General features: G+C 39.4%; 1 protein-coding gene across 3 annotated transcripts in view; it reads right to left on the bottom strand.

Annotated features, from left to right (window-relative positions):
- The window catches only part of SORL1 (sortilin related receptor 1), a 90713-nt gene that overhangs the window by 54613 nt on the left and 21187 nt on the right, over positions 1 to 14913 (bottom strand). For all 3 annotated transcript variants that reach the window (XM_063436228.1, XM_063436226.1, XM_063436227.1), the window contains exons 3-8: positions 13418 to 13543; positions 8676 to 8837; positions 5755 to 5822; positions 5119 to 5299; positions 2370 to 2471; positions 559 to 728 (exon numbers count right to left, since the gene is read on the bottom strand). In XM_063436228.1, the coding sequence (XP_063292298.1) occupies positions 559 to 728; positions 2370 to 2471; positions 5119 to 5299; positions 5755 to 5822; positions 8676 to 8837; positions 13418 to 13543 (809 nt within the window). The remainder of the gene's footprint in view (positions 1 to 558; positions 729 to 2369; positions 2472 to 5118; positions 5300 to 5754; positions 5823 to 8675; positions 8838 to 13417; positions 13544 to 14913) is intronic.

The raw sequence follows: 14913 nt of genomic DNA, 5'->3' as shown, positions 1-14913 counted from the left end.
ATCACCATCTATCCCCTCCACTCGCCCCCCTAAATATAGTAAAATCTTAATTGTATTCAAGTCTGCAGCTGCTGCCTCTGCTCCTGATCTGCCTGCTTGGCTGACATCATCAGAAGTGATTATCTGAACCAATTACAATGCTTTTCAATAGGATTGGCTGAGACTTAGGGAGGCAGATCAGAGGCAGAGCCAGCTCAAGCCAAACACAGCCCTGGCCAATCAGCATCTCCTCAGAGATATATTGAATCAATGGATCTCTATGAGAAAAGTTCAGGGTCTGCATGCAGAGTGAGGAGACACTGAATGTCAGTCACACTGTGGAGCACTGCCCCAGGAAGCACCTCCAGCAGCCATCTAAGAGTGCCCAGTGGAGTTATCACTAGGCTCTAATGTGAAAACTGAATTTTCTCTAAAAGATGTGTTTATTGCAAAAAGCCTGAATGGAATAATTATACTCACCAGAACAAATACAAAAAGCTGTAGTTCCGGTGACTATAGTGTCCTTTTAAAGTAGACAGAGATATTGCACAGAGAAAAACAGAGAAACATTCAGCCTACCTGACCAATGTTTCTGCTCCCACTTGCTCAGGGTTAAAATACAGAACATTTTCCAAAGAAAGTGAAAATCTTAGACCGTCTGCTTCCGAAATGTACAGGTTTGTCACGTTGTTGGTGTGAGTGACGCACACGAACACCTGATCTTCAGATGCATCGGTGATGTAATATTCCTTACAAAGTAAAACATACAATATATATTTAGTCAATAGATTTAAGATCTATTATAACAAATTACGAAAACTAACTAACAGCCAATCAGAATACAGTTTTGATTTCCTACTTAGTACCCATGTCCAGCTCTCATTACCTCCGTAACATGATAAAAAAATCGAATCCCACACGTTTCAAACAGACACCATTTCAAATGAATTTGTTAGGTATGAAAAAAAAAAAAAAAAAAATTTAGAAATCCACACCTCTTTATTCCTCCATCTGAGCTCCCTGTCAGTCATTGTTATAAGCTCCGCCCTTTACACCTGGCAGTCAGCACAGAGAGCATACAGAAAGGAGGAGAAATGTTTCTGATTCTCCTCCTCATTTGCAATGTGTGCCCTGGTTGTGCCTTGTCTGAACTAGATGTGAGGTCACTGCTAAATCCTTAATATAATTTCAAAGAAAATGGAGAGTTTCATGAAAAATAATGGTTAACAGAAGTTATAGGTGATTTTCAATGTTCTATAAAATGCTGTAAATTCCAGAGAATTGATTTTTAGCCATTAGAGGGCTTTCAGCGTTGAAATTTGTAAAACCCCAAAGTCTGAGTTGCTGTCATTTGCCGCAACTTGCAGAAATTCCAAAGGGAAGAGGCTGAAATTCCACAGCCAATCCATTTTCTCCCTTTTGTTGAGACCAATAATCACAGGGCACATTCCAGTAGTCCACAACCCCATCCTGAGCATCGGTTATCTAGTCCAACATATATAGTTAGCTACTTCCCTTATTCCTTTTAAGAAAAACGGCAAAACCAAAATAAATAAATCACACTGCAAAGACAAGAAACCAACCAAAACACAATTAAGTAGATATATCTACAAAAGAAAATTTGCATGTAGTTTGTTTTGTATGTTTTCTGTGGAGTATATTAAATCTTGACTTGTAATAGTTGCAGATCTCTTGTCTGCAGCCTTTACAAACCCTCCCCTTCTAAACCCGCCCAGACTTTCTGTGGCTGTCCAATCACAAACTTCCCAATGCAGCTCAATGAGAAGCCTCTGCAAGGCGGGTGCTCTAGGCAATTGCTGCCTGTGGAGTTTAGCTCCACTGCTACCAGGAAGTAAGAGTGTCTGTCTGATAGCAGGTGAGGTGTAAGGTGGTTCATCTATGAAAGTGTGGATTTCTTTTAAAATTTAAAACAAAAGTACACATTGTTCACACAAAGCGCTTAAACATGTTCTGTGTGTTTCAAGTGTCTCTTTAAATATCCCCCGAGTTATTTAAAAGCAGGAACCATACAGCACTAATTAATGGTAAGTTCTGTGTCTGTGGTTTTACTTTCCTCCTTATTTTTGGCTGAGTAACAGGCGATGGCTATCGATGTGATATGTTCACAGTTTAGCAGTAGCAGTTGGTGTGACATTGTACATATCGCATGACTCCTATTAACACACCAAGATGCCTTTGATTTACTGAGTGCACACTGCACGTAACAGTTAATACATTTCTAAAACCAAATTCCTTTATCTATTCACTTTTCAGTGAATTATAATATCATAACGCTGTTAAACCCCATACGTTGGTTTGTGACATGGAAGGTGTGATCCAGCAAGAAGCTAAGCAATTTCTCCGGTCCTGCATTGATTTAAACTACTCACGGTTATAGGATGTCTGGTTGCAAACTGCGCCATTCTCATGTGATTGCGGTTATAAGAAACCCAGAGCTGGACGGAAAATGGATTCTTTCCACCGAAGAGACGCTAGAAAGGATAAAATACATTAAAAATACATGAAGACATAAACTGGACACAAGCAAACAAATGACTTAATAAATAAAGCCAATATCCCATGATTCCCGCGAAAAACAAGTATAATAAAATACATTTTAAGAAGGCTTCCTGGGAGATATTAAGCAAGGTTTTGCCAAGACTTTTACGTCTAAATTTCAGCAAATGTTTGTCACAATTTATTAAAACAATTAAACATTTTAAATACACGCCATTATTTCTGCAAAGCAACAAAATTTATGAATTGGCCGCCACTTTTTCCAACACAAAGGTTTTCAGCTTCACTTTACTTTTTCTAAATTTGGTGGTCTGCTGAAATGGAAATGTTATCACATGACAAGAAACTTCATATTAGATCTGTAAAAACTGGCAGAATTTATCATAAAAAACAAAAAAACACACAACCTTTCTACAAGGATCTCTATTTTTTCTTTTTACACGCCAATTTTTGATTTAATGAATAATGAGATTATTAGATTTCTATTTATAATAGGAGATTAGAACCAAAGCCTTACTATATATTTAGACAGCTGACAGTAAAGGTGCAAAGTGTGTTTTGTGGCTTCAGGTTAAAGCTGTAAGGGAAGTGGAGCATTGGGTTATTGAAATTATTTAAAATGGAATGCTTAATGCGACACTATAGGCATTAAAACAATGTTAGCTTAATGAAGCAGTTTTAGTGTATAGACCATGCCCCTGCAGACTTACAGTTTAATTCTCTGCAATTTAGGGGTTAAACCACTTTGTTTTAGCAGCCCTAGCCACACCTCCCCTGGCTGTCACAGCATGCATGAAAACAAAATGGCTTAATTTTCAGTCAGATGTTAACTTGCTTTAGAAGTTTTTATTATTATTATCATCATCATCTCCTACACTTACATACATGAGCCTCCTGCAGGGTCTGGCAAACTATAAACAGAACAGGAGATAATACATTCTAAATTAAAAAGAATAAAGGAAGGTTAAACATTAAATCTCACTAGGAAGTGTTTAGGAAGGCTGTGCAACATACAGAGAGATGTGATTAGGGTTTTATAAACAAAGTAGCAGTTGTAATCAAAATAATTTAACCCTCACTGAAGGTTTATTGTCAAAATGTACAGACAGACAATCAGCTGTTTGCAATGAACAAATCAAAGAAAAGCAATTGAAATAGCTCAACACAGCAAATGCTTCAAGTGGTTTCCACAAATTCAACAGAAAATGCAAATAATAATAACTTCTGCAGTCTCAAAATTATTCAACCCCTTCATGGCAAGCATCATTAGTACTTAGTAGAGCACCCTTTTGCTGTTATGACCTGGTGCAAACAAGATGCACAGCCAGACACCGGCTACTGGCAGCATTCCTGAGGAATCCTAGCCCTTTGCTTATGAGCAATGACGTCCCGTTCAGTAATATTCTCGGGTTTGTGTGCTGCAACTGCCTTCTTAAAACCCCCCCAGAGATTTTCTATGGGGTTCAAGTCAGGTGACTGTAATGGCCACTGTAGAATTTTAAAAGACTTCTTCTGCAACCAAGCCTTGGTGGAATTTGAGGTATGCTTGGGATCATTGTCTTGTTAGAAGATCCAACAGATTTCCAGTTCCAAAGCTGCTAAGCAGCTCTAGACAATCACTGAGCCACCACCATGCTTAACTGTAGGCAGAGTGTTCTTTTCAGCATGTTTAATTCTTCTTCCTCCAGACATACCGCTGATCAATTGGGCCAAAAAGTTCCAGTTTTGTTTCATTACTCCATAGAACAAAATCCCAAAATATCTGTGGCTTATTTACATGATTTTGAGCACATTCTTGTGCTTTTGGGTCAGTAGTGTTGTACGTCTGAGGTCTAGCATGGAAACCTTCTGCATTCGGTACGCACTGTACTGTGAGTGTTATCAGCAAGTCATGCTTCAAGTCTTTCCACAACTTGCCTTCTCAGAAATCTGGTTGCTGCCATTGGCCTGCCCAGTTCAGGTAGATTAACCACCGTTGCTTCAACTTTGAACTTGGGAACTATGCTTCCAATGCGGTGTATAAGTATTTTAAGTGCCTCGGCTATCTTTTTGTATCCTGTTCTTGTTTGTGAAGGGCGATCTCTTTTCTTAACTTTGTGGACCATTCTTTTGACATATTTCTAACATGTAGTAATATGTGACACTCAACAAACCCATAGCTAGTTCAGGTATTTTAAGTGTTCCAGCTCAAACACATTTGATGCAGCTAATGAAGCGCTTGATTAGTTGCATCAGATGTGTTTGAGAAACACCTGTTTTGCATATTTTAATTAGCATTTTCAGTTGAATTTTGAAAACCACTCAAAGTATTTGTTGTGTTGAGCTATTTCAATTGCTTTTGTTTGATTTGATCATTGCAAAAAAACGCAAGTTTGTAAATTTTGACAATAAACCTGATTTTCAATGGGGATTGAATAATTATGATTAAAACTGTAACCTCCTAAATGACAATTTAGCAGTGAGACTACAGGGGCATGATCTATACACCAAAACTGTTCCACTAAGCTCAATCTGTTTTGGTGCCTAGAGTGTCCATTTAACTTTTATTTTTGTTTAAATAAAAGTATCCAATTTACATTTGCTGTATTCTTCCCCAAACATACAGGGTATTAACTAACTTACCATGGTCTTTGTGGCAAACATATATTTTTCCCGCAACTGAAATGCATCAACATCTTCTAAAATGACTTCGGTTTTCTCTCTGGACTGAAAATAGTCTATACTGCGAAGGACAGTGGACGTCCCCCGAGGTTCGTGGCGTTCAACATAAACTGTATTCGGCTTGTCATATGGATGCACACCCCTAAGAGTGAAAGTAGGGGGGGGAATTACTGGATAATGGATCAGTTTACAGTTCAAAAACCAAATACAAGCAAAATTATAAAGAAAACCAGATCACTTTGATTAACCAAAAAAAAAAAAAGAAAGAAATAATGTGCTATGTGGCAGTCGAAGAATATTCATGCAGACTTTTATATACATACTGACATAACCGACTTATGCCACTACTACTATAACTCTGCTTATTGTCCCCGACCACAAATAAATAAATATACATACACACACACACACTTTAAAACAAATCTCCATTCTGAGTGAATGAATTTACCACATATTCAGTTAATACATAGATGGAAACCCAGTTACAGTAGGCAGAAAGCTAGACCACATATTTTTGTCAAATTTAGTCTTTGATTATATTTTGTGAGATTTAAAATAAAACTGTGACTTTAAGAAGACCGAACACAAAACACGTACCAATAAAAGGATTTCACATGTTCTTGAATCATTAACCAGGTGTGGCCAAAATCATCCGATTTCCAAAGCTGAAAAAGTAAGAGTAAGGTTTATTCTTAACTAAATATATACCAGCTGACTGCCCCTGTTATACAATGTCCATCCAGGACAAGGGATCATTAAAAAATAAACATCAATAGTGTCACTTACTGGAGCCGTAATAATTACACTGGAATGGATTGTATAGTGACTTGTTGTAAAACAAGATGCCAGGAGAAAGTTGACACACAATTCGTGTATGCAATGAATAATATGTGACGGTTTGGCAAGACGCGTTACGGAGAGATCTCATCTTCCTTATAGAGAACTTTGAATAAATAAAGCCATGTCCTATACTATCCTAATTGGGAAATATTTACTACAAGATGGAGTCTCTTTGATACAATAAACCGCAAAGATTGACTGTTCATAAAATGAGACAATATATATATATATATAACATTACCCAATCACACAATGGTTACCTCCCACAGATTCCCTCCCCTTAGCCTGAGAGGTAACCTAATTATAACATACAGTTTAAACATCCATTTTTATACATTTCCATAACTCCAAAACTATGCATGCGATATTAATAAAAAAAACACATTAATAATCAGCATACTTTACTTACACACATATCCAAAATTCAGCTAATTCCATCCAGGGGTTAAAGAGTTAGCTGGAAGTCCTTTATGACCGACCGCAAGCACATTTCCCTGCCCAAAACAGTTCCACAGATTCAGGCTGTGCGGTCGGTCTATTTCTGCCCTGAAAAGTTACAAACTCCCGTCCGAAGGCGCCGTTCGACTCATCGAACTCACTTCGACTTTTGTCGAAGTGTCGAAGTGAAACCGGGGTTGTTTCCGTGGTGTTCCATTGTCTACCAGAGGTCTGTTTTACACCCAGAAATGACAAAGTCCCGTTCGATTGTGGGTTCGAATCTTCGAACGGGACAGTCTCCAGCCGCAGTGTCGAAGGGTAGGGGAAGGTACAGCTCACCGCGTTCGACTGGATTAAAATGGCCGCCGCCACGTGTTCGACTGTAATGGCGGCCACTTCGACGGCTTCGGCACTTCGACTGCATTCGAAGTGCCAGTTTCAAAGTTGGAACACTGCTCCCAAGTATTTAATGGGCCAGGAACAGCATACAAACATCCATTGGGCCCAAATACAAGTCTCAAAGGGCAATACCTTCCAGGGCCATAGTCGCAGGGCAGGAGGCTAGCAATAAGTCCTCTCCAATGCCCAGTGGCAAATGGCAGTTTGACAGACATACATACATACATACATACATACATACATACATAGTCAAATCATGTATCACCGTTGGTCATGGTCAGAGCACTGGGCTGGAGGGAGCATTAAAATATGGGTTTGCTAGATTCTAGTTTAAAACCATGCTTACAGATTACACTACACAGCACACAAACAAATGTTACTGCCTTGATAACACAGGCCAACTACTACATGAAATGTTACCGCCATAAGTAACGCAGGCCAACTGCTGCACAAAATGTTACCACCTCAATAATTAGGCCAACTACTACATGAAATGTTACCGCCTCGATAACGCAGGCCAACTGCTGTATGAAAAGTCACTACCTCGATAACGCAGGACAATTGCTGTATGAAATGTTACAGCCTCAATAACGCATGCCAACTGCTACCTGAAATGTTACCACCTCTATAACGCAGGCCAATTGCTGCATGAAATGTTACTGCCTTGATAACACATGCCAACTGCTACCTGAAATGTTACCACCTCTATAACGCAGGCCAATTGCTGCATGAAATGTTACTGCCTCGATAACGCAGGCCCAACTGCCACATGAAATGTTACCACCTCGATAACGCAGGCCAATTGCTGCATGAAATGTTACCGTCTCGATAATGCAGGCCCAACTGCTGCCTGAAATGTTACCGCCTCGATAACGCATGCCAACTGCTACCTGAAATGTTACCACCTCTATAACGCAGGCCAATTGCTGCATGAAATGTTACTGCCTTGATAACGTAGGCCAACTGCTACATGAAATGTTACCGCCTCGATAACGCATGCCAACTGCTACCTGAAATGTTACCACCTCTATAACGCAGGCCCAACTGCAACATGAAATGTTACCGCCTCGATAACGCAGGCCAATTGCTGCATGAAATGTTACCGCCTCGATAATGCAGGCCCAGCTGCTGCCTGAAATGTTACCGCCTCGATAATGCAGGCCCAACTGCAACATGAAATGTTACTGCCTCGATAACGCAGGTCCAACTGCTGTATGAAAAGTTACCACCTCTATAACGCAGGTCCAACTGCTGTATGAAAAGTTACCACCTCTATAACGCATGCCAACTGCTGTATGAAAAGTTACCACCTCTATAACGCAGGCCCAACTGCTGCCTGAAATGTTACCGTCTCGATAACGCAGGCCCAACTGCTGTGTGAAAAGTTACCACCTCTATAACGCATGCCAACTGCTGTATGAAAAGTTACCACCTCGATAACGCAGGCCCAACTGCTGTGTGAAAAGTTACCACCTCTATAACGCAGGCCAATTGCTGCCTGAAATGTTACCGCCTCGATAATGCAGGCCAATTGCTGCATGAAATGTTAACCCGCCTCGATAATGCAGGCCCAACTGCTGCCTGAAATCTTACTGCCATAAGTAACACAGGCTAGCTGGATAATTAATTTAACTCAAATTGTCTGTTGATGACTGCTGTGGTTTTGAGTTGAAACCATGGAGTCTTTAATGAATGCACCCAGCAAGCGGTTTAAAGCGTAATCAGGAAAAAGCAAAGCAGTTAAAGCGATAATAGGAAATACATCTGGAAAGTAAAACATGCAGTCTTAGAATGAGCCAGGATTTACATGGTATAGCTAAACGGATTCATATAGCACTTACCTGCTTATTGGGGTGTGACTTGTCATAGCCAAGAACAAGGTTTGGATCTGTGCTGTGCAAGAGAAGGTCAGTGGGTTTAAAGGGCACAGAGAACCCTGTGACTGTGGTACAGAAATCAGTGCTGATCCACAGGTATGAAGAACTGGCATCCACGAAGATGTACTGCAAAGCAAAGGGAGAGAATTATATGGTATCCACATACACATTTACCCAGATATAGCGATAGGATATGGAATCCCCATTTACCCGGATATTGCTATAGGATATGGTATCCCCATTTACCCCGATATGGAATCCACATTTACCCCGATATAGCTATAGGATATGGAATCCACATTTACCCCGATACAGCTATAGGATATGGTATCCCCATTTACCCCGATATAGCTATAGGATATGGAATCCACATTTACCCAGATATAGCGATAGGATATGGTATCCCCATTTACCTCGTTTGCTATAGGATATGGAATCCACATTTACCCCGATATAGCTATAGGATATGGAATCCCCATTTACCCCGATATAGCTATAGGATATGGAATCCCCATTTACCCAGATATAGCTATAGGATATGGAATCCACATTTACCCCGATATAGCTATAGGATATGGAATCCCCATTTACCCAGATATAGCTATAGGATATGGAATCCCCATTTACCCAGATATAGCGATAGGATATGGAATCCACATTTACCCAGATATAGCTATAGGATATGGAATCCCCATTTACCCCGATATAGCTATAGGATATGGAATCCCCATTTACCCAAATATAGCTATAGGATATGGAATCCCCATTTACCCAGATATAGCTATAGGATATGGAATCAGCATTTACCCCGATATAGCTATAGGATATGGAATCCCCATTTACCCAGATATAGCTATAGGATATGGAATCCCCATTTACCCAGATATAGCTATAGGATATGGAATCCCCATTTACCCAGATATAGCTATAGGATATGGAATCCACATTTACCCAGATATAGCTATAGGATATGGAATCCCCATTTACCCCGATATAGCTATAGGATATGGAATCCCCATTTACCCAAATATAGCTATAGGATATGGAATCCCCATTTACCCAGATATAGCTAAAGGATATGGAATCCACATTTACCCAGATATAGCTATAGGATATGGAATCCACATTTACCCCGATATAGCTATAGGATATGGAATCCACATTTACCCCGATATAGCTATAGGATATGGTATCCACATTTACCCAGATATAGCTATAGGATATGGAATCCCCATTTACCCAGATATAGCTATAGGATATGGAATCCCCATTTACCTCGATATAGCTATAGGATATGGAATCCCCATTTACCCAGATATAGCTATAGGATATGGAATCCACATTTACCCAGATATAGCTATAGGATATGGAATCCACATTTACCTCGATATAGCTATAGGATATGGAATCCCCATTTACCCAGATATAGCTATAGGATATGGAATCCCCATTTACCCAGATATAGCTATAGGATATGGAATCCCCATTTACCCCGATATAGCTATAGGATATGGAATCCACATTTACCCCGATATAGCTATAGGATATGGAATCCACATTTACCCCCATATAGCTATAGGATATGGTATCCACATTTACCCAGATATAGCTATAGGATATGGAATCCCCATTTATCCAGATATAGCTATAGGATATGGAATCCCCATTTATCCAGATATAGCTATAGGATATGGAATCCCCATTTACCCAGATATAGCTATAGGATATGGAATCCACATTTACCCAGATATAGCTATAGGATATGGAATCCACATTTACCCCGATATAGCTATAGGATATGGAATCCCCATTTACCCCGATATAGCTATAGGATATGGAATCCCCATTTACCCCGATACAGCTATAGGATATGGAATCCACATTTACCTCGATAATGCTATAGGATATGGAATCCCCATTTACCCAGATATAGCTATAGGATATGGAATCCACATTTACCCCGATATAGCTAGAGGATATGGAATCCCCATTTACCCAGATATAGCTATAGGATATGGAATCCCCATTTACCCAGATATAGCTATAGGATATGGAATCCCCATTTACCCAGATATAGCGATAGGATATGGAATCCCCATTTACCCAGATATAGCGATAGGATATGGAATCCACATTTACCCAGATATAGCTATAGGATATGGAATCCCCATTTATCCAGATATAGCTATAGGATATGGAATCCCCATTTACCCAGATATAGCTATAGGATATGGAATCCACATTTACCCCGATATAGCTATAGGATATGGAATCCACATTTACCCCGATATAGCTATAGGATATGGAATCCACATTACCCCGATATAGCTATAGGATATGGAATCCACATTTACCCAGATATAGCTATAGGATATGGAATCCACATTTACCCAGATATAGCTATAGGATATGGAATCCACATTTACCCAGATATAGCTATAGGATATGGAATCCACATTACCCAGATATAGCTATAGGATATGGAATCCCCATTTACCCAGATATAGCTATAGGATATGGAATCCCCATTTACCCAGATATAGCTATAGGATATGGAATCCACATTTACCCCGATATAGCTATAGGATATGGAATCCCCATTTACCCAGATATAGCTATAGGATATGGAATCAGCATTTACCCAGATATAGCGATAGGATATGGAATCCCCATTTACCCAAATATAGCTATAGGATATGGAATCCCCATTTACCCAAATATAGCTATAGGATATGGAATCCACATTTACCCAGATATAGCTATAGGATATGGAATCAGCATTTACCCAGATATAGCGATAGGATATGGAATCCCCATTTACCCAAATATAGCTATAGGATATGGAATCCCCATTTACCCAAATATAGCTATAGGATATGGAATCCACATTTACCCAGATATAGCTATAGGATATGGAATCCACATTTACCCAGATATAGCTATAGGATATGGAATCCCCATTTACCCAGATATAGCTATAGGATATGGAATCAGCATTTACCCAGATATAGCGATAGGATATGGAATCCCCATTTACCCAAATATAGCTATAGGATATGGAATCCCCATTTACCCAAATATAGCTATAGGATATGGAATCCACATTTACCCAGATATAGCTATAGGATATGGAATCCACATGTACCCAGATATAGCTATAGGATATGGAATCAGCATTTACCCAGATATAGCGATAGGATATGGAATCCCCATTTACCCAAATATAGCTATAGGATATGGAATCCCCATTTACCCAAATATAGCTATAGGATATGGAATCCCCATTTACCCAGATATAGCTATAGGATATGGAATCCCCATTTACCCAGATATAGCTATAGGATATGGAATCCCCATTTACCCAGATATAGCTATAGGATATGGAATCCCCATTTACCCAGATATAGCTATAGGATATGGAATCCCCATTTACCCAGATATAGCTATAGGATATGGAATCCCCATTTACCCAGATATAGCTATAGGATATGGAATCCCCATTTACCCAGATATAGCTATAGGATATGGAATCCCCATTTACCCAGATATAGCTATAGGATATGGAATCCCCATTTACCCAGATATAGCTATAGGATATGGAATCCCCATTTACCCAGATATAGCTATAGGATATGGAATCCCCATTTACCCAGATATAGCTATAGGATATGGAATCAGCATTTACCCAGATATAGCGATAGGATATGGAATCCCCATTTACCCAGATATAGCTATAGGATATGGAATCCACATTTACCCAGATAGTGCTATAGGATATGGTATCCACATTTACCCAGCTATAGCTATAGGATATGGAATCCCCATTTACCCAAATATAGCTATAGGATATGGAATCCCCATTTACCCAGATATAGCTATAGGATATGGAATCCACATTTACCCAGATATAGCTATAGGATATGGAATCCACATTTACCCCGATATAGCTATAGGATATGGTATCCCCATTTACCCAGATACAGCTATAGGATATGGTATCCACATTTACCCAGATATAGCTATAGGATATGGAATCCCCATGTACATTTACACAGATATAAAGATAGTATAAGGAGACCACATGCCCATTTACCGAATATAGCTATAGGATGTGGAAACCACATACAGTTACCCAGATATAGAGATCGTATAAGGAGAGCACATGCCCATTTACCAGATGGAGTATTGGATATGGAGACCATATGCACATTCACAAAAGGGATAGCGTTAGGGTCTGGAAACCGTATATACGGGAATTATCCCCCCCCACACACCATTGAATAGAGATATAGTTATCCAAAAAACTGACTCATTACGAAGAAGATATAACAATATCCAGTTTTCCCTACTACAGCTGGCAGTGCATCATGGGAGAATACACTCAATTACTGGACTGCTAATGGTCATCGCACCAAAGGGAACATTTGTTTTATTAAAGTTTTATTCTCTCTATTTTGTCTGCTGGTCTCTCTGTATTCGCCGGTAGGTTAGCAGTAAGATCTGTACCTCTCAAGACGCTTCCTTTAAAACCTCTAATCGATGGAACAAAGATTTGAAGGTGGCTAAAACCAAATCACGTATTAAAAGTAGAAAACTGACCTCATTTTACACATTTAGAGATAGTAAGTAATGTAACATTTAATAGAATTCAGCAGTGTTATTGTAAAAAGGAGAAACAATCTGGAAATCAACCAAAGATGAGTTACCCTCTTATTATCCACAGGGCTGTGAAAGAACTGCGCCACTGCTGGAACGCTTGTATTGCCGTCTGGGAAAATGAATTTCTCTGAGATTTTCTTAAAGCTTTTACCATAATCATAGGACACGTAAACCTAGAAGAATTAACAATGTTATTTACAGTGAAAAAAAATCTAGAATAAAATGTCTATTAATTATCTTTTCTATATGGAGACGCTTCACTCTATAGCAGCCAATTCCCAGAATTTCATCGCAAGCCGCTGGGTTAACTATTTTTAGACAGAACAGAAGGTTTAAAGAAACGGCTAAAAATACACTAAAACAGACATACACACTTCAAATGTAATAGCCCAGCATGTATCTAGCTATTCCTCATTGTGGATGATTTTAACAAGTTCAGGATAAGTACGCAAACCCCTGTTCTCAATCTGATTCACAATTGGGATGAAATATAAAGAATTTTTTTTTACATTTAAAAAAAAAAAAAAAAAAAAAGCTACCTGAGATTATATCTTTCACACTCAAACACACCTCTCTCACTAGTCATGAAGGTGTTATTGAACAGGTGTGGAAGTTAGGAGAGGGGAACAGAAAGGATTGCCAAACTTGCCTCTACAATAATGATTTCTTTGAAATATATCAATGTTAACACTCCAGACTCCCAAAGCAGTTTATCTTGCTGAAGAGATTTATATGTGGAAAGTCCATACCCCCCATTTTACAAAAAGTGCAGATTTCAAATGAAATTGGCACTTTGTTAGCTGGCAGGGGGGTGTACGAAGGTCATTAGACACCCGGTCCTGTTACTTCCTGGTTTGGTTAGCTCAGTGGAGATAAACTCAAAAAGCAGCAATTGCTCTGAGCACCTGCCTTGCAAATACTTCTCATTGAGCTGCATTGGGAGTCTGTGATTGGACAGCCACAGAAAGTCTGCGCGGGGTTAAAAGGGGAGGGCTTGCAAAGGCAGCAGACAAGAGATCTGCAGCTTTTGCAAGTTGTTTTTAGAAACACCCCAATGAAAAAATGTAAATTAACATAGTGGGTTTTAATGCGGTTAGGACAGTATGGAACTTCCTAACATTTGGTTAAATCAGGGTTAAAAATCACACCAGGGAGTCCTAGGTATCAATCGATACCACATTTACTGGCTACAGGCTGACCAATAAGCTGTGTGCAGAGCTCAAAGTGAGCGCTACCTACAGCCCTTCAAATCCCATAAAGATACTGTAACTGAGCAAATCGCAGTGTTTCTGGGCTGGAAGATGCTTAATAGAGTCTGGATAGACCATGACGATTGTACTAGGTGCACAGCACCATTCAGCAACAACAAAAAAAAAAGGATATACCTGTAATGCTGAAAACAGCCAACAGATGTCAGCAACATACTGCTTTCTATGATTTCAACTAGGAAATTCATCTGCTGACAACCGTATTGATATTAGAAGAGGGTTAAAGGTTCGGGTTAGAGGTCGGTGTAGGGTTTGTATTTGGGTAAGGTAATGGT

Source organism: Pelobates fuscus, chromosome 11, assembly GCF_036172605.1.
Source record: "Pelobates fuscus isolate aPelFus1 chromosome 11, aPelFus1.pri, whole genome shotgun sequence".
Classification (NCBI taxonomy): Eukaryota; Metazoa; Chordata; class Amphibia; order Anura; family Pelobatidae; genus Pelobates; species Pelobates fuscus.
The sequence above is the reverse complement of the archived record's forward strand: the minus strand, read 5'-3'. Positions and strand labels throughout refer to the sequence as shown.